This window comes from Lissotriton helveticus, chromosome 1_1 (genome assembly GCF_964261635.1).
Source record: "Lissotriton helveticus chromosome 1_1, aLisHel1.1, whole genome shotgun sequence".
NCBI lineage: Eukaryota > Metazoa > Chordata > Amphibia > Caudata > Salamandridae > Lissotriton > Lissotriton helveticus.
The window spans coordinates 345,287,106-345,313,142 of record NC_136057.1 but is presented as its reverse complement, the minus strand read 5'-3'; the positions used below and the strand labels follow the sequence as shown (position 1 = coordinate 345,313,142).

At 48.1% G+C, this 26,037-nt stretch overlaps 1 protein-coding gene across 11 annotated transcripts in view; it reads right to left on the bottom strand.

Moving 5' to 3' along the window:
- The window catches only part of LOC144807664 (protein mono-ADP-ribosyltransferase PARP12-like), a 393,804-nt gene that overhangs the window by 244,584 nt on the left and 123,183 nt on the right, over nucleotides 1–26,037 (bottom strand). For all 11 annotated transcript variants that reach the window (XR_013606379.1, XR_013606384.1, XM_078673300.1 and 8 more), the window contains exon 3: nucleotides 4,959–5,223. Coding sequence is in view for 9 of the 11 variants with exons in the window: in XM_078673300.1 (XP_078529426.1) it covers nucleotides 4,959–5,223 (265 nt within the window). In the remaining 2 variants the exon portion in view is untranslated. The remainder of the gene's footprint in view (nucleotides 1–4,958; nucleotides 5,224–26,037) is intronic.

Genomic DNA, 26,037 nt, shown 5'->3' with positions numbered 1-26,037 from the left:
GGTATTATCATGTGGCCGGTTGCCCGAAGGCTTTATATTTTTACACTTATTTGAACTGTAATTTAAAATCCTCTTAAATGGGAAATGTGGATTTTAAAATACTTTACTCAGATTACCACCTTTAGAAATTTGTCATTTTTCTGCCTAAACCAAATGTCCTTTCTGTCAATGCCCAGGGCTTCATGACTGATAACGGCTCTCTCGTGGTATGATGTGTATTCCTTCTAGACAGGGCACAAAAGGGCCTTTGTATGGGGAAAGGTGTTCTTCTCCTGAGCAGGATGGCCTGGAGAGTGTGTTTAACCCTACCTGAACTTCAAAGCGTAGCCTGAGGGCTGCACCTAGCCCCTTCCTGTCTTCAGGAGACACCTGCCCAAACACTGGCAAATGTAGCCCATATCCGGGCCTGCTTGCCCTTTATTTCCCTAGACAGATTGGAGCCAAAAACATGGAAAATAAAAGAACTGACAAGAATCAATTTAGGGTTAGACAAATGGGGTGGCAATGGGTGTAAAAGTGCCACCCTCAGAATCTCTCATACAACACTCCTGAACCTGTGGTTACTCAGAAAAAGGACTGCCCTGCTGTCTGAAGCCTGAAGGAATACTGGATCTGCTTGCCTTGAACCCCAAGCCCCAAAAGTGACTCTAAGGGTCAGCTAAAGGACATGCTGTTTGAGTTAAAGGGACACAACAAGCTTACAGATGCCCTTCCCTGCAACTGCCCACCTGACCAGTACCATCTGGACCTGCTTGAACCCTTCTGCTGGAGTGAGCCATAAATCACAAGAGGTGCCCACCAGGTACTGTGCTAAGAGTGTACTCCTCCAACCCTAAAGCTGCAAGAACTGGACTCCAGGTGAAAAACCAGAGGTGTCGAAAAGGAATCATCCTCAGTCTCCTTGTGAATGTGAGCAGACTTCACCGAAACCAGCGCAGGACCTCCATGCAACTGCTGACGCAACCTTCCTAAATACAGACCCTGGATCTCACCACCTGAAGCTCTTCAAGTCAACAATAACCACCCCGCGTTTCCCACCAACTCGATGTTATGATTATTGACTAGCTCTTTGTGCCGATGACGACTACACCACCAATGCAACTTTATGACCAATGCCAGGAACTTCAGCAAATCACCTTCTACATTCCCTTTCTAATCCAGCCTCAGCCCACTTGCCAATTACCTTGTCGACTAGGGCTTCTCGCATTAAACTGGACTAAGTTAGATAGTAACTATCCACCAGAATAAACCTGGAACCGGCATCTGACCCGCGATCCATCGTGTCGACCTTACCTTTTGACTTTGACCTGGTATAGTGCGACCAGATAACTGATATGGGCACTCAGGACCGGACTGGCCATAGCGGGCACCGGGCAATCCCCCGGTGCGCCGCAGGGGTGGCGGCTGGTTTTGGGCACCTGGGGGCTGTTTTTGTTACAGGGCCGTCGGCCGAAAACCGGCCCCGGCAAAGAACTTGGCGACCATCCTGGGAGATTTAAATCTCCATCTGGAAGACACGCATAATGGCTTAAGCAGAATGTTCCTATCCGACTGCGAGGCCATAAATTTAATAATGCGCAACCGAGGTCCCACCCATCAGGCAGGCCACCTACTTGATCCTGTCATTTCCAACATTTTGTTTGACTGCACCTCTCCTGCCCTCCCCCTTGATTGGTCCGACCACTTTGCTATTCACTTTACTCTGCTTGCTGAAACCGCGAAGCGTATGCCCTGCTTTGGCACCATGGCCAACCATAGAGCCTGGACTAGGTTGAACATTTCGGCGTTTAACGCCTCACTCACTGCCACCCGCCCCGACACCAAACTTAGGTGCACCTCTTTGGTTCAGGAAGTATCTCACTGGCTAACTTTTAACAACAACCGCCATTTGCCGCCACGTCCTAGACGACCCATCCCACATCTTGCCCCAGCCCCATGGTTTACGGACGATCTGAAGGCAATGAAGTCCGAATGTAAACATCTGGAGAGATCCCGGCGAAAAGCCTACGCTCCTAATGACAAACTGATCTATCGATCAGCACTCAGGCGATACCATCGAGCCTGCAGAAAGGCGAAAGCCTTTTTTGTCTCGGAGTCTATTGAAAGGGCTATTAACCGGCCGAAAGCTCTCTACTCTATGGTCAAGAAGTTAGCAGGCTCAAACACCTCCCCCACACCACCTGCGCTAGGGGAAGCGGAATGCAATGAAATTGCAGACTTTTTTATATCTAAAGTCGAAACTATCTATAACGCCCTTTCTCTGGCCTCCCCCAAGTCCCCTCTTGACTCCTCTACTCTGGACATACTAGACCCCCCACTTCCGGAAACGCAGATCTCAGAGAGGCCCCTGCTTGATTCAAACTCGTTTTTCGCCTGCATGGCGAAGGTAAATTCAGGCTCCCCTCTGGATCCAATCCCTATGGACATTCTTCGCCAGCTATCTCCTGATGTTCTTCTAGTTATTCAAGAGCTTTTGAACTCCTCATTGCGGGAATCTATTGTCCCGGATGAATGGAAAAGAGCTATGGTGGTTCCGCTCTTAAAAAAACCTGGCGCAGATCCCAAGATGCTTGCCAACTTCCGGCCCATCTCCTTGCTGCCCATGTTCTCCTGGTGAGGTATATTAACATACGTCTTACTTCTCATGTGGAGACTACAGGATTTTTACATCCGTCCCAATCAGGGTTCCGCTCCCACTTTTCCACCGAAACAACCCACCTGGGGGTTACGGAGAACCTAAGCACTTGCCTTGATCATGGTGAGACCTCGGCGCTTATTCTTTTAGACTTAAGCGCCGCATTTGATACGGTCTCACACTCCATTCTTCTGAGAGCACTGACAGCGGCCGGGGTGACTGGCCCTGCCCTTGCTTGGCTGGCCTCTTTTTTAAGCCACCGGACATTTCAGGTTGTTTCTTCCGGTTTTTCCTCTTCTATTCGTTCATCTGCGTATGGGGTGCCGCAGGGGTCCTCTCTGAGCCCTATGCTCTTTAATATCTACGGGAGGCCCCTAGCAACCATCGTGGAAGAGGCTGGTCTCTCCCTTTACTCATACGCAGATGATACCCAGATTCTTTTCTCCCTCACCTCGGCCGAAGCAAATAATCCATCTGTTCTTAAACTAGGACTTAGCCGAGTGGCAGAGTGGATGCAGGCAAACCTCCTGAAACTGAACCGAGATAAGACGGAGGTGGTCATTCTGGGCAAGCATAAGCACCTCTGGAGCCCCGCACATTGGCCGTCAGAAATGGGTCCTCCACCCCTTCCAGTGACGCAGGTCCGCAACCTTGGCTTTGTTCTGGATGATTCACTCTCCATGCGTCACCAAGTGGTCAAGGTGGCAGCCACCTGTTTTTCCATCCTGGGGTGGCTCCGGAAGATCTTATGGATGCTCCCAGTCTCGACGAGGCGCTCGGTGGTCCAGGCTTTGATTACCTCTCGCATGGACTACGGCAATGTGCTTTATCTGGGAGTTACCTTGGAGAGTCAGAGGAGACTTCAGCTTGTCCAGAACTCCAGACCTGCCCGCCTCCTTTGTAAGGTCCCGTGGAAATCTCCTATCTCCCCCTTTCTCAAGGACCTTCACTGGCTCCGTATTGAAAACCGAGTCAAATTTAAAGCTCTTTGCTTTATGCATAAGATCAAACAAGGGTCGGCTCCAGCCTACTTACAGTCTCTTGTCTAACAATACTCTCCATCTCGCCTTCTAAGATCCTCATCCCAAGGAAACTTACTGATTCCGCATTTCAAACTGACGAGAATGGGTGGACGCTCCTTCTCTTGCGTTGCCCCTAGGCTGTGGAACTCTCTTCCGGTGACATTGAAACTCGAACCATCTTTGATGAAATTCCGCAGTGACCTTAAAACATGGCTCTTTCCTCAATAACAACTGCGATTTGTAAGCACTTTTCTACTGGCGCCGGGAGACCCCCTGTGGGTAGCTGCGCACCCTATAAATTCAACTACAAATAAAAATACAAATACCTCCAACCCGAGCACTTTGCCAGGGCCGGTTGTGGTTCCCAGTCCGGCCCTGTGGGCACTTTGTGCTTTTAGGCACAATTTTTACTGAAAACGTTAAAAATTCATATCTTTGATTCTTTTTCTCGAATTATAGTGGCATTTGTGTCATTTTATTTATTGAAAATTACTTTAATTTTTAATTAATTGGTTTGAGATTATGCTTGTGTTTGCTCCACATTATTAGTGTTTGAGTGCTACATAAATACTTTACACATTACCTCTAATTTGAACCTGACTACTTTTGTGCCAAACTACCAGCATAATGTGGCATTTTTGGTGGAAGTATTATTTCACTATATAGTCTTATTCATACACCGTAATACTGTCCGGGGAAAGAATTCACATCAGTAGTATCTGTTTAACTGACTACAGCTCTGTTCATGGCATCACATGTGGTCCCTTTTTTGAATTAGAATTTGACCAAGTTAATCTAGAAACAGCATTTTTTATTGATTTTGCCCAACATACAACATGTGGTGGATTATACAGAAAGTTGGGTACATGATTATTTATGAAGGAAAGGCAGAGCCTGCAGAATCACATAATTCCAATGTCCGCGAGTAAACATTTCAGTGTTCTGCAGATTTCACAAAAACTTTAAATGGCCTTTTTCACCTATTCATTCAAATTTTGTGTTTTTCCTGTGGATCTCAGGCCACTTATGTGATGTAAACTGATCGAAACTCTGTAGTTAAACTACTGATACAGTTATATCTCTTTGTGAGGAGATGAGGAGAATAAAGGAGAGCATAGGGGAGAAAAGGAGAGGAGTAAGGGGAGGGGAACGCCAGGGAGTGGAGGAGAGAGACTTGAAAGGGTGGATAGGGAAAGGGGGGCATTGGAAAGAATATTAAAATGATCATTGGCAGGCATAAGAAAGGTGCAAATGAGCATACACAGCAAGCAGTACTCCGTCTCATACTCTGTAGGCATTACCTCTGGTGTTATTTTTCCTGCCCTCCCTTTGGGCCTGCTTGCACTGGTGGGTGCGCATGAGATGGATGTTTTGGCTCATCTCCTTGCTGATCCCACGAGCCTGCAACAGTCGGGAGTTGTTGGGGGCTAAAAGGTTGTGTGATCGGCTGCAGTTTGCATAAACACACTGTCCCCGGACGAAGAATCCACAGATGTGCAGCTTGTTACACTGCGCCCCGCTGGTGCAGGATCCCACCTTTTGCTCGCCCTTGTACTCCATACAAACCTGTCGGAAGAGACCCCAACAAATATACATATTTTAAAAACATATGAGGACGCACACAGGTATGCACATTATCCGCCTTCGGTGTGTATGTGGAAGGGTGTAGAAAGGAAGCTCAGGAGGTGGGAGCCATTCCGGAACTTAAGAATATCAAAATCAAATACATTTACATACATTGAATGTAAATGTAAGTCATTTACATACTCAGCAGGGCATTAGTTCTCCTGGAGTGCCATAGAACACCAGTGATATATAGCTAAATACAGTAAATACAGCCAAGCCCTGTGGCCACTCCCTGGTTCTCCTCCTTGAGGATCTTAACACCATAACAAATATACAACTGATGCATTGACAATGGCTTGTACTGAAAGTGAGAGCAATTCGTTGTGTGATTACTATTGCACATGCCATATCGTGTTGCGTTGAGTCCCTGCCTCCAGCAGCACTTTATCTGTTCGCTCACAGAGCTTCAATGGTATCATCTGAGACCGAAAGCAGTCTATTAACAGTATGTAATTTGATAAAACCTAATTGCATTTAATTGGCCAGCTACTAGCCGTACTAATGGGACACTCATCTGAGGCACAGAGTAGCAGGTCAGATAAGGGGCCACCATGTTTGTGCAGCAAAGACACAAAGATTTCCATTGCTCCGGGTAAAATATAATTTGCCCCGTCCATTGGTCACCCAATTGGGCACCCCCCCACGCCGCACGGCTCCCTGTAGCTCTCAGTAGCTGTGCGAGTCTCTGCCCTCCACACCGCCGACGCCGCGGGTTCCCCCCCGGCCTCCGGTATCTGGGGTCTCCTGGTTTCCCTGTGCGCCCCGCTGTATTGCTGCTTCACTTCTTATTTTCTTTGTACATTTCTTCATTGTAATCACTTTGTATTTGTGCGTTTTGCCCTCTCTGGCGCTCCTTGCGCCCCTGACCTCTGTGCCCGACCCCGGCTTCCCGCCGCTGCTCCCCCGCGGCCCGCCCCCTTCCCGTGGTTCACGCCCTCGCCCTCGCCTATTGGCCACCCGGCTCCCGCCTCCCAGCTGCTCCTCCCTCCCACTTGGCCTCTTATGGAGGCCGCACGGCGAGAGTAAGCGTGACCTGACCCCAGGTCACCCCCTCACGCCGCACGGCTCCCTGTATCTCTCCGTAGCTGCCCGAGTCCCGAGTCTCTGCCCTCCGCACCGCCGCCGCCGAGGGTTCGCCCCCGGCCTCCGGTGTCTGGGGTCTCCTGGTTTCCCTGTGCGCCCCACTGTATTGCTGCTTCACTTCTTATTTTCTTTGTACATTTCTTCATTGTAATCACTTTGTATTTGTGCGTTTTGCCCTCTCTGGCGCTCCTTGCGCCCCTGACCTCTGTGCCCGACCCCGGCTTCCCGCCGCTGCTCCCCCGCGGCCCGCCCCCTTCCCTGTGGTTCACGCCCTCGCCCTCGCCTATTGGCCACCCGGCTCCCGCCTCCCAGCTGCTCCTCCCTCCCACTTGGCCTCTTATGGAGGCCGCACGGCGAGAGTAAGCGTGACCTGACCCCAGGTCACCCCCCCACGCCGCATGGCTCCCTGTATCTCTCCGTAGCTGCCCGAGTCCAGAGTCTCTGCCCTCCGCACCGCCGCCGCCGAGGGTTCGCCCCCGGCCTCCGGTGTCTGGGGTCTCCTGGTTTCCCTGTGCGCCCCACTGTATTGCTGCTTCACTTGTTATTTTCTTTGTACATTTCTTCATTGTAATCCCTTTGTATTTGTGCGTTTTGCCCTCTCTGGCGCTCCTTGCGCCCCTGCCCTCTGTGCCCGGCCCCCGCTTCCCGCCGCTGCTCCCCCGCGGCCCCGCCCCCTTCCCTGTGGTTCACGCCCTCGCCCATTGGCCACCCTGCTCCCGCCTCCCAGCTGCTCCTCCCTCCCACTTCGCCTCTTATGGAGGCCGCACAACAAGCGTGCAGCGGACGCGTGCAGCGGGCGCGCCGCTGGCGCACCAAAGGCGCAACAAAGGCAAGCCCGTCTGCGCCCGTACGCTCCTGGACCGCACCCAGCGCCAGAACCCCTGGACCTCGCACCCCCCGCAACGCCAGACCACACTACGACTCCAGCACCTTCCACGCACTCAACACCGGACGAGACCCCCCCTGCTACCAAGCCACCCCGAAGCACACCCAAGGACCCTTCACCTGCCGGAACTGCAGATTCACCAGCATCCAGCCCACCAAACCACCAACCACAGAACCCAACCACCTCCGCTGCCTCCTCCTCAACACCCGCTCCGCTCGCAGGCACGCCATCGAACTCTGTGAGCTCCTACACTCCACCGCTCCCGACGTCGCCTTCCTGACGGAGACCTGGCTGAACGCCACCTCAGCACCAGACATCGCCATAGCCATCCCACATGGCTAAAAGATCTCCCGCAGAGACCGCACCAACGGAGTGGGAGGGGGAATCGCCATCGTCCACAAGGACACCATCAGAGTCTCGACCAACACCGACGACACCCTCACCACCGCCGAGCATATGCACTTCCAGATCCACACCAACCCCAACACCACCTTCAGAGGAACACTCGTCTACAGACCTCCCGGACCACGACCACAGTTCAGCGACGCCATCACCGACCTCGTCAGCACCCACGCCCTCGCCTCTACGGACTACATCCTCCTCGGGGACCTGAACTTCCACCTCGAGAATAACAACAACGCCAACTCCACCGCCCTGATCGCCACCCTCGGACTCAAACAGCTCGTGACGGCACCCACCCACGCCGCTGGACACACACTGGACCCCATCTTCTCCACCAGCCCCCACGTCTCCTTCAACCACACCACCGAGCCCCACTGGACCGACCACAGATGTGTCCACTTCACCTTCAGGAAACCCGCCACTCACCACCGCACCCAACAGATGCCACGCCGCTGCTGGGGCAAGATCACCGAGGACCAACTGACTACCACCCTCGCCCTTAGACCACCTGCCGACCCCACCGACCCAGACACCGCCGCTTCCAACCTCAAACAGTGGATCAACGACTGCGCTGACACCCTCGCCCCCCTCAAGCCCTCCACAACCAACCACACCAACAAGAAAGCCGCTTGGTTCACCGAGGACCTCCGGATCTCCAGGCGCACCTGTTGGAGGCTGGAGAAGAAATGCCTCCACGACCGAACACCTGTCAACCGGACAGCCCACAAAAGCGCCACCCGCAGACACCACCAACTCATCAGGACCGCCAAGAGGACCGCCAAGAGGACCGCTTAGACAACAATGCGCACAACACCAAAGAGCTCTTCAGCATACTGAAAGAACTCTCCAACCCCAGCTCTAACACCAACGACATCCCACCATCACAAGACCTGTGCGACTCCCTGGCATACTTCTTTCACCGCAAGATCGCCGGCATCCACGACAGCTTCAACTCCAACACCCCCGCACCCACCACTGAGTTCACCACCCCTGCGACTACCACCCGCACCAGCCGCCTGACCGCCTGGTCCAACGTCAGCGACGAAGACACCATCAAAATCATGAACTCCATCCACTCCGGATCCCCATCCAACCCCTGCCCTCACCACGTCTTCAACAAAGCCAGCGCAACCATCGCACCCCACCTCCGAAAAACAATCAACAGTTCCTTCTAGACAGCCACCTTCCCAGAAAGCTGGAAGCACGCCAAGATCAACGCCCTTCTGAAGAAGCCCAAGGCGGACCCCAAGGACCTCAAGAACTTCCGGCCCATCTCCCCGCTCCCGTTCCCGGCGAAAGTGACAGAGAAGATTGTCAACAAACAACTAACCCGCTACCTCGAAGACAACAACATCCTGGACCCCTCCCAATCCGGCTTTCGCAGCAACCACAGCACCGAGACCACCCTCATCGCCGCCACCGATGACATCAAGATCCTGATGGACAAAGGAGAAACAGCCGCCCTCATCCTCCTGGACCTATCAGCAGCCTTTGACACAGTCTTCCACCGCACCCTATCAACACGCCTCCATGACGCCGGAATTCAAGAGAAGGCCCTGGCCTGGAGGACGTCCTTCCTCTCCGGCAGCACCCAGAGCGTCCGCCTCCCACCCTTCCACTCGAAACCCACCGAGATCATCTGCGGCGTCCCACAGGGATCCTCCCTCAGCCCGACGCTGTTCAATATCTACATGGCACCGCTCGCCCACGTCGCTCGACAACATAACCTCAACATCATCTCCTACGCCGACGACACCCAGCTGGTCATATCCCTCACCGAAGACCCCCACACCGCCAAAGCCAACCTCCACAGAGGAATGAAGGCCGTAGCCGACTGGATGAAGGACAGCAGAGAAGCTGAACTCAGACAAGACGGAGGTCCTCATTCTCGGACCCACCCCATCAGCCTGGGACGACTCGTGGTGGCCCACATCGCTAGGCACAGCCCCGGAACCAACAGACCACGCACGCAACCTGGGGGTCATCCTCGACTCCACCCTCTCCATGACCAGGCAAGTCAACGCCGTCTCCGCGTCCTGCTTCAACACCCTCCGCATGCTCCGCAGGATCTTCAAATGGATCCCTCCTGACACAAGGAAAACCGTCACCCATGCCCTCATCACCAGCAGACTCGACTACGGGAACGCCCTCTACTCAGGAACAACAGCCAAGCCCCTTAGACGACTCCAATGAATCCAGAACGCCTCGGCACAACTGATCCTCGACGTCCCCCGACGCAGCCACATCACACCCCACCTGAGAGGCCTGCACTGGCTCCCCGTCAACAAGGGGATCACCTTCAAACTCCTAATCCACGCACACAAAGCCCTACACAACACCGGACCTACATACCTCAACAACCGCCTCAACTTCCACACCCCCACCCGTAACCTCAGCTCAGCCAACCTCGCCCTCGCAACAGTTCCTCGTATCCGGAAAACCACAGCCGGCGGCAGATCTTTCTCCCACCTCGCCGCCAAGACCTGGAACACTCTCCCCACCAGCCTACGTCAGACTCTGGACCTACCGGCCTTCAGAAGACTCCTCAAGACCTGGCTCTTTGACCAGTAGCAGCCCCGCCCCCCCAGCGCCTTGAGACCCTCATGGGTGGGTAGCGCGCTTTATAAATGTACTTATTGATTGATTGATTGATTGATTGAAAAAAAGCCATTGTTTGGCTTTTTTTCAAAGTATTTTGGCTCCACCACTAGTTGTTATGCTTGTGAGCATGTTTCAGGCATGCAGAAGTTTCAAGGTGATGAATTCTTCACAGACACACAATGCACACGAGTTATGGAAACTGGAAGACTCAATGGGCCAGGTGATATTTTTGTGATCTCACTTTGACGTATGTCATCTGGATCCAAAATCTACTATACACACATATGGACACCAGTTACACAACCACGACAGTACTGGATCTAAAGATACCAGCTGCTGCAAGCGAAAGGTTTTGTGATTCAACCTAATGGGATTGATTACCGGTAGAATCCATCATCAAAGTCCAAGAATGAAATGCTTATTGACTTAGAACTGGGGGACCTGAAGTACAACTGAAAGTGAGCAGAGTTAGGCCATAGAGTAAGGAGCAGTGTTGTGTACATTCCCATTTTGATTGTGCTCATGATATTGAGATTGTTAGGCTATCAGGTCTATTTTTTGCATTAATGTTGAACAATGTCTTCTACTTCACAATGACAAGCTCCAAATAGGGTAAACTTAGTTAAAGTAAAATTAGCTAGTTTGACGATGAAATGAAGTAGACTTTAATAAAGACTAGTTGATTAACTTGTTTTGGGCATTCTAGAAGAGAGTCTTTGCATGACAACTTCATCAGATGACTGTGCTGCCTGCGGAATCTTTGGTTGGACACTGTTGGTCAGGCAGCTACCTTTGGCTTTTCAACCGAAGGGTGGTAGTCTTCGTTTAACATATTGAGCATGGAAGTCTCCATACCTCTATCATATCTAACGCCTGATTTGCATGTTTATTTCTTTGTGATTCCAGTGGGATTTTCCAGAGTTTTCAATGATAAATTTGAGAAGGGCAGAGGTTTTCCAGTACAGCCGAAACATTTTGTTGTGCCCAATTGCATTGTTTGCTACAATTCTCATTTATTTTACAATTGTCAACTCAAAGTGCATTGGATATGTAACCTCTGAGTACCAAGGGCCATATGTATGAAGCAAATTCGCATTCGCAAATGCCGAAATTCGCAGAATTTCGGCCTTTGCGAATGCGAATTTGCAAAATGGTATGTATAAAGGAAAATCTGGTGTAAAATAAGGAATCGCATTAAAGGAATCGCAAATTTTGCGATTCCTTAAATGCATGGAAAAACATTTTGCAAATTGTCCTTAAGGAATCGCAAATTACCACCAACTTCTAGTTGGTGGTAATTTGCGAATTCCTTGTAAAATGCACATTTTTGCATTTTTCAAAGTGCCATGTGACGCGCATGTATGTGCACCACATGTGCACCCATGCTTATTTCAGGGGTGCAACAGGTTGTCCTTTGCCCACCCCTGCACCCTTGAAATTATTCTCAATTTGCGATTTTCAAATTGCGAATCGCAAAATTGAGAATACCTTCCCATTCATTCCTACGGGCCTCCTGGCCCATAGAAATGAATGGGAAAGTATTCCTTAATTGTGATTCGCAATTTGCTAATCGCAATTAAGGAATACTAAGAATTCACACAAAAATTGCGAATTTGTACATACATACCAATTTGCGATTCTGAAATAGCGATTTGTTAAAAATCGCTATTTCAGAATCGCAAATGGGTGCTTTGATACATATGGCCCCAAACTCTTAAAAAACGACATTTATCTAGTGACACAGTTTCACTATCTACAATATGTAAAGAGTATACCTTTGAATAAGATAGGTTTAATTAGGGAGTTTAATTGCAGTATATGCATATTGGTAAATAGTAACTCTTCGAATCTTTGAATATTTCATTGCATAATAAATAAAAATGATCTCAATACAAATTTATATTTCGAGTATTATCATTAAACTTGATAGAAAGATTAAAACAATTACATGTATCATCCAAATTTCATCAGAATGCACGGTGCAATAAACACTAGCTCGCCCCTAGAACAGAAGCTATAAATCAGATTAATCATGGGGGAGCACAAGCTTCATTAAAAGTGCAAACATCCACAGAGACTACTGACCAAACACATTTCTTGTATACAGTACTCAATTGCACAAAATAAAAATAAAAATAGCTAGGAAGAAAACTAGCAACAACTGGATTTTAATCAAAAAGACTGTAACGTGGTATGGTCAGCTGATACAAAGTTAGTAAAATCACACAGAAGTTGCATATCATTACAATTATACCAGGCAAATTTTGCTTGGGCGTTTCACCGAATTTTCAATCTAAGAAACGATCCGCAAAATCTGGACAGCAGCAAAGTACACGGGTAATGGGTTCACGTTTATAGTTACAGACCCTTATCCTAATGTCCGAGAATGTTATTTGCAGAGCAGTTGTCCAATTGAAAAATGTACCTTTCGTGGCCTGAGGTAACCCTTTTTACTAGACAGTGTACTCAAATAAATTGTGGTAAAGTTCGATTTAAAAAAATCGGATTTTACATATTGGTGAGTGAGGGCACTCGTGAGAAATATTGTGCTAACTCAGTTTTCCTTGACAATGAGACTAACTGCTTCCTCAACACTTTATTGAAGGTAAAACTGACAGATTTTCAGTTCAGGACTCTGTAAAATAATTTTTTTAATAATTTGCTATAGCTGGTCAGGCCATATTGAGCTGATAAAGGTGGAAATATTGTGCAATTCCTTCAAAAGTAGCCCTTGTTCAGTAATTTTAATGAAGTTCCAGTTACGAAGATCATTAGCATTTAATGACAGTGAATGTTTGAAAAGGCAATACTCTTACCTGATTTGATCATGTGGGATAGATAGCTTAAAGGAGATCATGAAACTGCAACCTAAAAATGGCATTGCTTAGGATCAAGCCAGTTTCTACTCTTCCCTAGAAAGGCCCACAGCCATAAATTGCAATGGAAGACATTTTACTTTTAAATACATAAAAAATGTGGCAGACCTTGAAATACATCACACCGAACGATTGTTAAATGTGAGGCCTTTTGTTTAAAATTGATCACTTGTCCATCCAAACATCCAGATATTTATAGGAAATGGCCTTCATGAGTAGTTGCCCATCCAAGAACCAGCTCCCCTTTTTTTCATTTTTATATGGAAAATTACAATATCATTCTTCTCCATTTTAGGAGGCGCTTAATCGCCCTGCAACAGATGTTAAGTGATGTTGAATGCCAATGCTGATTTTGTCAACTATAACAGTACCATCTTTAAAGGGCTGAAAGTTTTGCCCACCCTCCCCAACGCAGGAGGACAGGGCCTGCTTCAAACCTCTATAGGTATATATCTTGGGTTAAAAGTGCCATGGTGCAGTTTAGCTTGGCCTGGACCCAGGTATGGTGAAGTTGGCAAATGGCTCACAGTGAAGTGAGGTTATGATATAATAATATATAATTCGTATTTGTATAGCGTGAACATATCACCCTTATGGGTTTCAAGGCGCTGGGGGCCATTAGGGAGATTAAGTGAGTTATTGCCCAAAGTCAAATGATGCTGAGCTGAGCTGCTGCCGCCGGTGCCGGGGATCAAACCGTGAGCAACACGCTCTGGAGTCAGCCGCTCTGGCCGCAGCGGCACACCTTTCCCTTCCCCAATTTTGTCGATTAGTCCAAGGTTTTAAAATCGATAAAGCCTGTGTATAAGAGCCGATAAATTGTCAAGTGCTTTTTTCATGGTGAGGGCTTTTATATAATTAGTGGTGTCACAATTAGCTCTGAAACTCATTTGAAAATGGCAGCAGATTACAGTCAACTACCCAATTATTTAAGTTTGCCAGGAGAATATTTGCATAACACTTAAAGTCTTAGAGGGCTTCCAATCTGTATCTTCTTGGGTGTTGTAAATGGCTCTTTTTACGTTCAGCCTCCGAGAACTGTTGTATACACTTTGTGAGCTTACATCCCACCCATTGCTTTTCATTTGTTACTTGGATTGTCCTTTCAAAATGCTTCCTCGTTAGTGATGAATCCTTCCTCTTTGTACTTCCTTTTTTGTCTTTTGTTTCCTCCCAAGGAGCAGGCACCAAGTACTGTATCTTTACGCTTTGGTTGTTTATCTGATTCTTTGGGGCACTATTTTTTTGTTTCCTGCTTGTGTTACTGTTTGCCTTTGTTCAGATTCAGCACAATTAGCTGTTTGCGTTTTAATGCAGCATTTGTACCTCCCACCTACACCCATGTTGCCCCCTGGTGCCTGTGCTCCTGTCTCCATTCCTCACCCCTCCTGCCACGTTACTAGTTTTATTTAGCATTGCCTTATACCTTGTGACACGTTCCATAAAGGCTTCACGTAAACAATATGTTGAAAGAGAGCTCTTTTCTCTATGCTGATTACTGTGTTTCAACTGCAATCCTCAGTAAAAATTAAATTTTTGGTACTTTTCTGTCTCTCACTTCCTCATCTCAGTCACCTTCATGGCTTTGGCCCCAAGCCATTATGTCCCTTCTGCTCCTCCCAGGCTGTTCACTTTCCGGGCCTGCGTGAGAGGCAACACACTTGCGCCAGCCTAAAGAAACTATGCTGACGCCAAGCTTAGCCTATACTGTGCTTACGCTATTTGTTAGAACTACTTCAGAGCTGACACTAGACTACTGGCGACCTATTCTGCTTTACTACCTGTAGCCATCTCGAAGTCAGGCTAGACTTTGTGAGTGAGAGAGCCCAACTAAAATACTATAGTCAAATTCAACAGTCACTACTTTACATAGTAATACTGTCCCACAGAAAAGCACTTAGATACATACATATACACACACACCGACATACATACAAGCGGCATATCCAATTGGGCTTCCAGAATAACGGAGGTCTTTCTCATTTCCAGATAATTGCGTACTTCTGCCGTTCTCGTTCAAGTTAGTTCAGACACAAAGCAGTCTTCTAACAGTGCCTAGTCCCTACCTGTCTCAGTCACAGTTTATCACTTTTTTCATCCAATTTCTCTTCCACCCACGTCGGTTTGCAGTCTGTTTTCTATTTCCAATTAACTCCTCCCCCCACAGTGTGATGTGTTAACTAGCAACTTATCAGAGTGTCTATTCATAATGATTTGCTGCCGGCTGTCAGAGCGACGTTTGATACCCATACTTCACGGGTGTCCTTAATAGCAGTCCTGGTGAGACTGATGCGTAGGGGAGCTCAGGTAAGGCACTGTGGTTTAAGGAGTGTGCATTATCAGCCCACGTGCTGGACCCTCTCCAACGAGAGCTGCAACGTATACATGTCCCCTCACTCACTCCCTAACCATTCACAGGAACAGTTTTAGGGTTTAACCTTATGCTTATTGTATTTTAAAAGTCATATGTCGGTCACAATACATCTTTGTTAAACAACTTCAACCATATATGTGTCTGCACTCTTCAGTGGCACAAATTGACCGGAACTTCGGTTGAGAGTGTGGGGCACCAAGTGCTGCTGCGATCTGCTCAGCGATGCCCATAACTCAGAAGAGAAAGGAGCCAATGCCTGTCCGGTCTCCACCGCCTCTTCCTGACTGCGCTGAATGAAAAACACATATGACTGCTCTTTGCTGGCTAGGCCTTCGCCAGGCACCAGGCTCTCTGACACCAGCTCCCTCTTCCATTCCATTGCCCCTTGGAGGCAGTGCCAAGCAGAACTCTTCCTTCGCACCTAGCCCGGACCGGGCTCCAGAGAGCTGCAAGACGGGTGCATGCACACTATGCCAGCATGGAGCTGCTCACGGCATTGGCATCTCATCACTTAGCTGTATGCGTCTCCTGCAAGCCTTGCCGGCTCCTGAGTGGTATGTTTTAATGTCAATTCATTTATTGGCGCTAGGTTTTTAGAATCATTATTTATGACTCCTAGTAAACTCCGACCAACCAGTGACTGTCGCTCGAACCGTACCTCTTGGCGCTGTAAAATTGGCGTTATTTCACCAACCCATCAAAACCTATTTTTAGACTCCTCTCCAGATGTATGTATTTCTTTTAAATCTCTTTTTCAATTGGCATGTGTGACGTGGTGGCACAAAAGTGTTTGGGTTGGCCTTTTAAGCGCTAAACTTGCATAATTCATTATATAGCACTAAACAGCAGAAAGCGGTGCACTTACATTCCGCAACATATTATGCTTTGTGTGCAATGCATGGTTTGAGCTTAACCGCCTCCAGGCACTTTGACGTTGGTGCTGTAAGAGGTGATGACCTTGGGGGTTGCAGTCTAAATGTCAGTGCGAACTTCATATCAGTGGCGTAGCAAGGCCGCCCTGGGCACTAGAGCAAGAAATTAAATAAGTGTGTAATGTAACTGGTACTCACGTAAAGCTCTCGAGTTGAGTTTGCCCTATCTTAAAAAAAAACTATAAAAAAACTTCTAAAATGGTAGAGAAAAACAGCCACTAATTTAGGTGTAGAGGGTGCCCCCGTGCCACGCACCTGCTGCATTAATAGCCATACCAATGCTCCTTACATTCTGTCTATGCCCCCCAAGCTCTTCATACTGTGTGCTCCAAACTCCTCACAGTGTTCGTGTGCCCCGAACTCCTCATAGCTGTTCATTGAGCCCAAGTTAACACTGTCTGGAAATGTATTTTCTGCTCTGCTTTAGCCACATTTTTACATCGTGCGTAAATAATTAACACTGCAAGCAGTAGGCACATTAGTTGCTAAGTAAGGTTGCTTCCTGGCCAGAATTTCCCCGATATCATAAATATTTTCGTGTCAATGCTACTTAAACAGTTAGAAAAGTCAGCAAAAGCTCAAGTTTCCCCCTTTTAAAATGTAAATGTAAAACGGCAAATAAGTAAGTGAATGTTTATTAGAGTTTCAGAAACATTCCTACGGGATTATTAAAGCAAACAGTGACTGAATTGCCATGCTAAGAATGCAGTGCAATGTACGCGTTCTTATTTAAGTAGCAGATGCTGTCCCTCCGACCCCTACCAGAACATCAAAATGGGAAGAAATATCTGTTGCTTTTCCCTGAGACAGGGTTCATTCCTAGAGTAAGATATTTACACCAAATGTTATCCGAGTTATTACCACCAGCCTTTGAAAGTGGTATTGGGAAACTATACATCCTTTAATGTTAATTAATCGTAGAAAAAATACATACATTTGCCTAAGAGCAGTGGCAATATGTGAAACTGCTCCTGGAAACTGGTACTTCATTTTCCAAGTTCTAAACACTTGGCTTTGTGTGCTTTATAAAATGTATTTTCGGTTTTATATGAGAGAGACATTTAAGAATGAATTCTTATTATTCTGTATTAAAGCCTAGAGAAGGCTATTTGAGTACATGGAATCTCACAGATTACCATAGTAGGTAAAGGTTTTAGTGCTGGTTACCCGCTCTGACAAACAATGGGTAGTAGGCCTTTAAGGGTGGATTGTTTTTGCATCATGTTAAAGCCTGCTCTCAGTTATTTTGTTACATGAAATCGCCCCAATACATTCCATACCCCCTCAAGTAGCTACCTTTGAGAGGGCAGTAAAAGAAGATGTGCAGAAAGATGTGCAGAAACTATGGCATACTCAAACAAGGGCTTGTTTTTCCATTTTTAGGGACAACAAGGTTGTTGTCTTTGGCTATATTATTTATTCCACACACAGGCTGTTATCTTTTGATCCTCGTCGGGATCACATATAGAACTACAATTCCCTTGTTCAGTAGTTCCGCTTTGTTGACGCTTGGGCGACGTTTTGAACTACAATTCCCACTTTTGTAGTTCTTACTAGCTCTCGCGAAAGCACGCGCCACACTTGACTAACAATAACAAACTGCAGATTAAAGACCGATTCTCGTTTAGCGGCGCTGTGGCTTTATAATAAATCCCATAAATGGCTTCAAACGAGACACCTCGTAAAGCGCTAAGTTTTGGTGCTACTTAAGTTTTTGTCCTTTGAAAGAGGCGCGGCCGTAATACTCTCGCTGATAGGGGCATTCAAATGGAGTACAAACCTACATAAGATGCACTCTTTCTTCCAAACGTTGCCTCCCCCAGCCTCAGACATAGCTTGGGGCAACGACGGATAGGTGAGTGTATCGACCATGTTGTGGTCTCAAACTTATTGTGAGCCTATGTCCTCATAGTAATTTTGTTTCCTACGCTTGTAGTGATAGCACCTGTGGGTGAGCTCTTTTTGAGACTGGTTGTAAGATTGTTAAGCTAGGGATAAGTTATTTATTAGGGACTCCATACAAGTAGATAAGCTTAAACTTGTTCTGTGTTATCTTGACTTGGACTGCCTTTTCTTATCCCTAGAGCGTGGCCTCCCTTACTCTGAGCTTGGTCCAGGTGAGGTGAAGTAATTTCCCCTGTCAAGAAGGGTGAGTAAGGAACTTGTAGGTCCTTTTTGTAAACTGATTTATATTGTTATATATCCAGCGCATTTATACCACTTTGCACTTCTGTTTTAGGTGATTGACATACCAGCTGACATGGAGGAATAGGAACATATCCTTTAAATATGTCACTGAATTTGATTTATGTATTGTTTTGAGTGTGTTTTGCACTTGCAGTAGCAAAAGTTTCTAAGAACAGAGGCCCTGAGGAAAGCCAAGGGAGTATACCCCCTATTTGGCAGAAACATGTCGGCCCCTAGGCAGTCATTTGTTTATACTGCTTGTTTTGCGCTGTTCTGGTTTTTAAATTGAAAGAGGCTTCACAGCCATTAAAGTTTCTTAACTGTGAGCTCTCTATTCCTTTTTAATCTCACTTTTTCCTTACACCTTCACTCTTTGCACTGCACCTTGTTCCAATTGGTGATCCCACGCATGGTCAGATAGCAACTGTGGGCGTGACCCCAGTCCTGACAGGCGGTCTTGGTTGTAGTCTCATTGATCTAGAGACACACCAGCCTAGCCCTGTGGATGACCAGATGAGAAAACTAGATCACCAACAAGATTTTGATGGTAATCCATCTCTGGACGTTGGATCTCACCTATAGGTGCTGGTGGTTACATGCGTTGGTTTACTATACTCTATAAAATAGACCATTCAGTTACTTTACTAGTATATACGTATGGTTCCAGACACATGTTTGTTTCTTTGCTAGACCCCCAGGTTTTTTGTATTTAGATATTGTATAGTAGGGGATAATAACCTGGGTAGGTCTTTAAATCTCCCTTAGACCCTCCAACCCCCGTTTCTGTTTTTCTGTTTATTTTTGTTCCCCGTCAGTCCCCCCGGGCTGGATATCTTCTTCCCAGCAGCGGCGCGTCCAGTGGTTTTCCACGTCTGGCCGGGATGTGCCTCCCCGCCCTCGCCTGTTGTTGGTCTGAGAAGTGGCCAGGCAGGCACAGCGGGGGCTCGGAGCCCGGGAGCGGCAAGGAAGGGGGAGCCCGAGCCTGGTGGCGAGGAGGAGCCCCGCGCATCACCGCTGGCCCCACGACAGCTCAGCGGCTGCAGGAGTGCGCCTAGCCGAGACGGGCTGCTTAGGGGGCACCGGGCTGCTGAATGGAAGGAACAGCGGTGGAGGAGGCTCGACCACTGATCGGCAGGGGGGACCGCTGTGGATGGTGGCTGCTTGGACCCGAGCCGCTGAGGTGAGGAGGGAGCGGGCTGGGCGCACATGGGTTTCTGGGGCACAGAGAGACCTGGCGTAGCTTTGTAGGGACGGATTTAGCTGCCTGTATCTTCACCAATAGCCCCCACAAAACGGTATATAGAGAAAAGGAGAGTCCGAACTGTTATGTGTATAAAATTCACCTTTCATGGGAATAGTGTGGTGCACTGTGGAAACCCCACAGCCCTAGGACTTCCTTCCTGGCATCTCTTCTCTGCATATGACTAAGTACTCCCTCCACATCCACAGTTGTTTTGCACACTTAATTTTGTCGTCTCCTAGCTAGTGCTGCTTTCGCTGTGTTGATGGAAGTGGGTGATGTGCATTCCATCTCTTGGCGTTACACCCGCTCCGTTATGTACCATTATGTGCCATGCATCCTGGTACCGATCTCAAATAACTTATTTCGCATAACGTTCGGTGTAATCCGATTATTAACTTACCCATTTCCGTTACTTTCACGTGCATGTGGATATTGTATACTTGTGGTGATTTTAAAGATCCCCCTCCGACCCCTATAGTTAGTTCTTCTATTTACTGGACCCTTCCTTTATTATAACCAGCATTATTTGGCTTGCGTACATCACAGAAGCGTCTCCACCGAAACACCTCTAAACCTGCTTCAGTCTCTTCATAATTGGACCGTCTCTTGTATGTGTTTGTGTGTATATATCTCTATCCAAAAGGGGGGGTTACATAAAACTAGCATGCCTCTTCCTGCTCAGTTATGTATACGCATTCTAATATATTGTACGGTCTTCATACATCCCAATTCTAGTCAATAAAATAGGAACAAGCACTCCTGTTGCTTATTTTAGTCTCTCGACCCATCTTACATTATTTTTCTCTCTCTCACTTTCCACCTGGTGCACGCTTCTTTCGTTCTCTCCCTCACGCCATTTCTTATCCTACCGCCCACCCTTCTTGGTTCCCATTTATCCTCCCCGCTCAATGTCTCTCAATGTCTCTCTTCACCCACATCATCGCTTTCGCTACCTTTCCTGCTGTTTCGTATCCAGAGGGCTATGGGCCACAATGTAGTCATGGGTTATTTGCCCCCAGCCCCAAGTGACGTAGTAATAATAGCTGTAATCCGAGTGTCAGTGCATCAGCTGTGCACTGAAAGCTAACCCTCTGCTCACCTCTTCCTGCCTCAGACCTCTCTTTCTTTTTCCGCTTTTTCCTCTGGAAGTCGCTGTGGTCTCTTCCACCCATCAATTCCATCCTTTATTAGCCTAAATATTCCCACTGTCCGTTTTATTGCTCTCATCTGATCGGCTCCTGTCTGTCTCTCCTTCTCCTTCCTTTTTCTCTTCCAGAACCGTCTTTCTCCCTCTACCAGATCCTTTCTACAACATGTCGTCCATTTTATCACGTTGGCCCGGCTCTTCCTTTCTTAAACTCCCTTCCTGATACTTGCCACGGCATTCTTTTTGTTCCCTTTCTCGGGCAATTCTGTTTGTAATCAGGTGGCTTTTTAGCTTTACTTTTATTAGTGTTTGTAAAACTTTCATGTACATAACATGCATATATATATGCATATGTATGTGTATAAATATAAATATATATATACATATATATACACATACATATATAAACAGATATAAACATATATAAACCTCTGCATATATATATAAATACCAATATTAACGCATGCATGCATATACATACATATGCATGGTATGTACATAAACGTTTAAAAATACACTAATAAAAGCAAAGCTAATAGCGACCTAATTACAAACAGAATTTTTTAATCTTAACTTAAGCCGAGACCGTTACATTGCAAAGGCTTTTTGTGCATTTAGTTTCAGATGGTTGCTGGTTAACCAGTATAATGACATTCATTATCTTGATGTCTTCCAGTGACGCGATCTTGATGTAGATCTAAGTGTCATCCGCGTACATGTGATAAGATATGTTTGCGTTTCGGAGAATTTCTGTAAGGGGTTCGACATAAAGATTGAAAAGTGACGCTGATAGTGTCGATCCTTGAGGGACTCCAATTGAATTTGGGCATGATGGGGATAGTTTCTGGTTGACCAGGAATCTTTGTGTTCTGTTCTGAAGGAAGGATTCACACCATTGCAGAACAATTCCAGACAGTCCCATCCTGTCTTGAAGCCTGGCTAGCAATTTATCGTGAATTACTGTGTCAAATGCAGATGACAGGTCAAGCAGGACAAGTAGGCATGTTTGAATGTGATCTAGGGCCTTTAGCGCATCATCCACTACATGTAAGATTGCTGTTTCCGTGCTGTGGCCTGGTCTGAACCCGGATTGGCAGTCGTCCAGCAGCTTGAAATTTGCGATGTGATCGCTCAGCTGATATTGTACGCATTTCTCAATTAGTTTGGCAAGTAATGGAATATTGGTTCCTGGGCGACAGTTATTTGGCTCTGATGAGTCCGCTGTAGGTTTTTTGATGATAGGTAGTACTTGACCTGTTTTTAGGCACTCTGGTAGAATCCTTTGAGATAGTGAGGCATTTATTATTTCTGTCCATATTGGGACGACGATATGATTGATTCTTTTTAGGCATTTAGAGGGGAGGGGGTCATTGTAGTGATTATTAGGTTTTTTATCCGATAGAGTTTTGTCAATGGTGTTCTGATCATATAACTTGAAGGTTGCCCATTGTGCATTATTTTTCAATCGATCGTGATCATTTGTCATGGTATCAATGTTCAGTGGAGGTGGTTGCCTGGTAGGGTTGTCGGCTTCCATCCTGAGCTCTTTTTCTAGCGAGTTAGCCTTGTCAATAAAGAATGTACAGAATTCTTCGCAGCTCAGTTGGGTTTTAGTCCTTTCTTGAGCAGATTTGGCCAACTTATTTTATTGTTGCTTTAACAAATAGTTTCCGTAGTCTGTTTTTAGCGTTGTCCAGTTCCGATCTAAACATTTTTGGGGGGGAGTTGAGTACCTTTTTGTTCTACTGGTTTCTGATTTTTCTGAGAGTTTTAAGCTGGGGGGATGATGGGTGCTGTCTCCATTTTGTTTCTGCAAGTCTCAGAGTCGGCCTATCTTCATTCAGTGTTTTATTGAACCATGGATTTTTATCTTTCTCTGATATTCTTTGCAGTTTTAGTGGCATGGTGGCGTTGACTATATTCGTCATTGACTCAGTGTAGTGCTCAGTGAGTTCGTTAACGTTCAGCAAGTTGTTAGGTGGATGTAGTTCCTTCTCACATTTTTCTACTAGTAGCTGAAATTTAGGGACTTTGGTGTCCCGAATCCTCTTTTTAGGTTTGACTGGCTGCGTGGTCTTGCTATTTTTTATGGTGAGAATCAGGAAGGTTATGGCATGGTGATCTGACCAGTCGCAGGAACAATTGAGTGGATAGTAGTATCTTCACACCTCGAGCGTTAACCTGTTTGTCATTATTGTCGTCCCAGTGTAAATTGAAGTCACCTAGGAATATGTTGTTAGTGTGACTGTTAGAGTTAGTCATGATGATCTCCATTAATTGATCTATGAAAGCAGCATTATTGCCTGGTGGATGGTAAAGCGCAAGCAGGTTGCACTTTTGATTGTCTGCAGTTCTTATATTGAGACCTAGTGTTGGACTTGGGCCTTGTGGCAGGGTCACCCCTGAACTTTTTTTGCCTTAAATTATAGTGATTTCTGGTCTTTGCGCACTTGGACACTGTGGCGCAGTGTAAAGTGCGTGCGCTCCTTGAGTGCGTGTGTGAGATAGGCCTGCCCTCCCATAGGAATGCATGGGGAATGTATGTGTTCCTGGTAGTTCCTGATGCGTGGGGAGTGCAGGCTCGAGTTTAGTATGTATGAACTCGTGAGAGTGAATGCTGCGAGATGGTGTATGTGTCTAGAAGGGAAGTGCTACTTCTGGACATTGATGTATGTGTGCAGTGAGGGTGCTGGAGCGTGATTGGCTGGAGCTGGCTGGCATGCCAGGCTCCAGGAAGTCTGGATGGGTCTGCCCGGTGGTGAGTGTGAGATTAGCATGAGTGATGTGTGGGAGGAGTGTACCTGTGTCCTGGATGGGCTGAGTTTTCCCCACACAATGCTGGCTCCGCCCCCCTGTGGTGCGTCTAATGACCCAAGCCCTGCCAGTGAATAGAGAGGGTGGTTGAGGTAAACAGAGTGCTCCAGAACCAGCTGCGACTGGTTTCTCCCCCACCCTGCACCCTTAGACAAAGGATTTGTCTGTATAAAAAGAGGCTGTGACCTCTTGGAAAATGTTCTTGTTTGCTGCTTGAATCTGCCAGGGGCGTGCTGCTGCTTGGGCTCAGGGAGGGCTTGCCTCCCTGAGCCCTGCCCAGCCCCTGGACTTCTGCTGTCCTGGACTCTACCAGGACCTGATTGTTGGCTGTTGCCCTAGCGCCTGGAAGCGCTTCCTTCTCTCAGAGAGCGCTGGGAGCGCTGGATTATTGCCCCAGGGCTGTGGCTGCCCTTAGCGCCCCGTGAGCGCTTTACTTTGCATGCCTGGGCCGAGCGCTGTCGTTTTCCCTCGGAGGGAAGCGCTCCTGCCCTTTTTGGTGCCCCAGAGTGCTTCGTTGCACTTTATTCTTAAATTGCGGGTGCCACCCCGTTTATCTGGTCCTGAGCGAGTGCCCACCTCGCTGGTACCTTTTAAATGCCTCTCGAGGGAGGCCACCCCTCGTAAATGCCCCCAAGATTCACCGCCGCGGCCCGAGCGCCGCAAAACAGGAATCCAGGCACTTCGGTGCCTGACGCGGGGCGGGACTTCTGGTTTTGGAGGGAAGTCCCGCCCGCCACCGCACCACGATTGGCTGGCTGCCTGCCGACCAACCGGAAAGAGAATGGGGCTGAGCAATGGCCGCCCGGGGCTCCCATGATGTAGAGAGAGCCCCGGGGCAGCCAGGAAAGTGCAGCGCCAGTGTTGCGGGGCTCCCATGGAATGGAGGGAGCCCCGGCCGAGGTGTCCGCCCGGAGCCACGAGAGCTCTGCCTCCCGAAGTCCCGGTCCCGAGATGGGGGACCGGGAGAAGCGTGGTGCACCACCCCTCGCCCCGAGAAGCAGCCGGAGAGTAGAGCTGCCTGGGAGGAGGGCGGGAGAGGAGAGAGCACCTACCGAAGGCCCCCCGCGCTGGAGGCCCTGTGTTACTATGCAGCCCCCGCTTGACAGTGGGGCTGCTCAGCGATGGGGGTATTTGTTGGCTTGAGGAGCAGGATGGCTCCAGAGGCGCCCCCCCCCCCGTATTTGCAGAGCCTAGATGGCTCAAGGGGGCGCAGTTGTTCTGATGGGCCCATGCTTCCCCGCACAGCTCTTCCTAGGGGCAGAGCTGATTCCCAGAGCCCCGTGGCTCCAACGAGGGGGACATGTATTTCTTTAAGGAGCCAGAGTGCTCCCGTGCACCCCTTATGGATTCACAGCCTGTGAAGGGTTCCAACGTTTTGGGCGCAGTGTTCCTGAGGGGCTAGTGAGAGCCCCAGGCGAGAGTTGTTCCCCAGCTGCCCAGCAAGTAGTGGGCAGCTGCACCGTTTAGGTATTTTGCTTCTAGGGACATGTTCAGGACTTTAGGAGTGAGGCGCACTCCTTCATCCCTGGCCTTTCCCCAGCTGCGCAGCACTTAGTGCCAGCTGCAGCGTTTAGGCCCCCCTGTCCTGTCCCTCAGCTGCCCAGCAAGTAGTGGGCAGCTGCTACGTTTAGGTTCTGGCGCAAGTGGCGCAACCTGGACCCTGGACTTTGATGTAAGTTCATGTTAATGTGATTTCTGCAAAGTGCTCTTTGCTGCACCGCTGAATGTGTTGTTGATACATCATGTGCCTTGTTTCTCTTACACCTCTGAATGAATGTTATGCATTGCATCATGTGTTTTGTCCCCAGGTCTATGCCCCTACTTGTATTGTGATACTGAGGTGGTTGTTCTTGCTAGTGCAGGTGGTGCTAGTAAGGTCCTGGTTCCCTGCGTGACCTGTTCCTAGGGTGGTTAGGATTGCGTAGGGGGGACTTACCAGTTACCAGTGGGTACTGGTTGTGTGCTTTATGTCCTATTTTGTGTTACAGTGATCTTCTGTTATAAGTGATCCCAAGGGCTTGATACTAAGCTTGCCCCCTGACCAGAGTCCCAGGACCAGTGGACTCTATGGTGCCTTCCCTGCCAAATTGCTGGGACTTGTCTGATCTCCCTGGGCCCCTGGGGCCTCGCTGAAGTGTGCCTCGCTCGTTCCCCTCGGCAGCTCGTGCCGGCAGCCCGTCCAAGCCTCGAGCAGCGCCGCTTCGCTGGG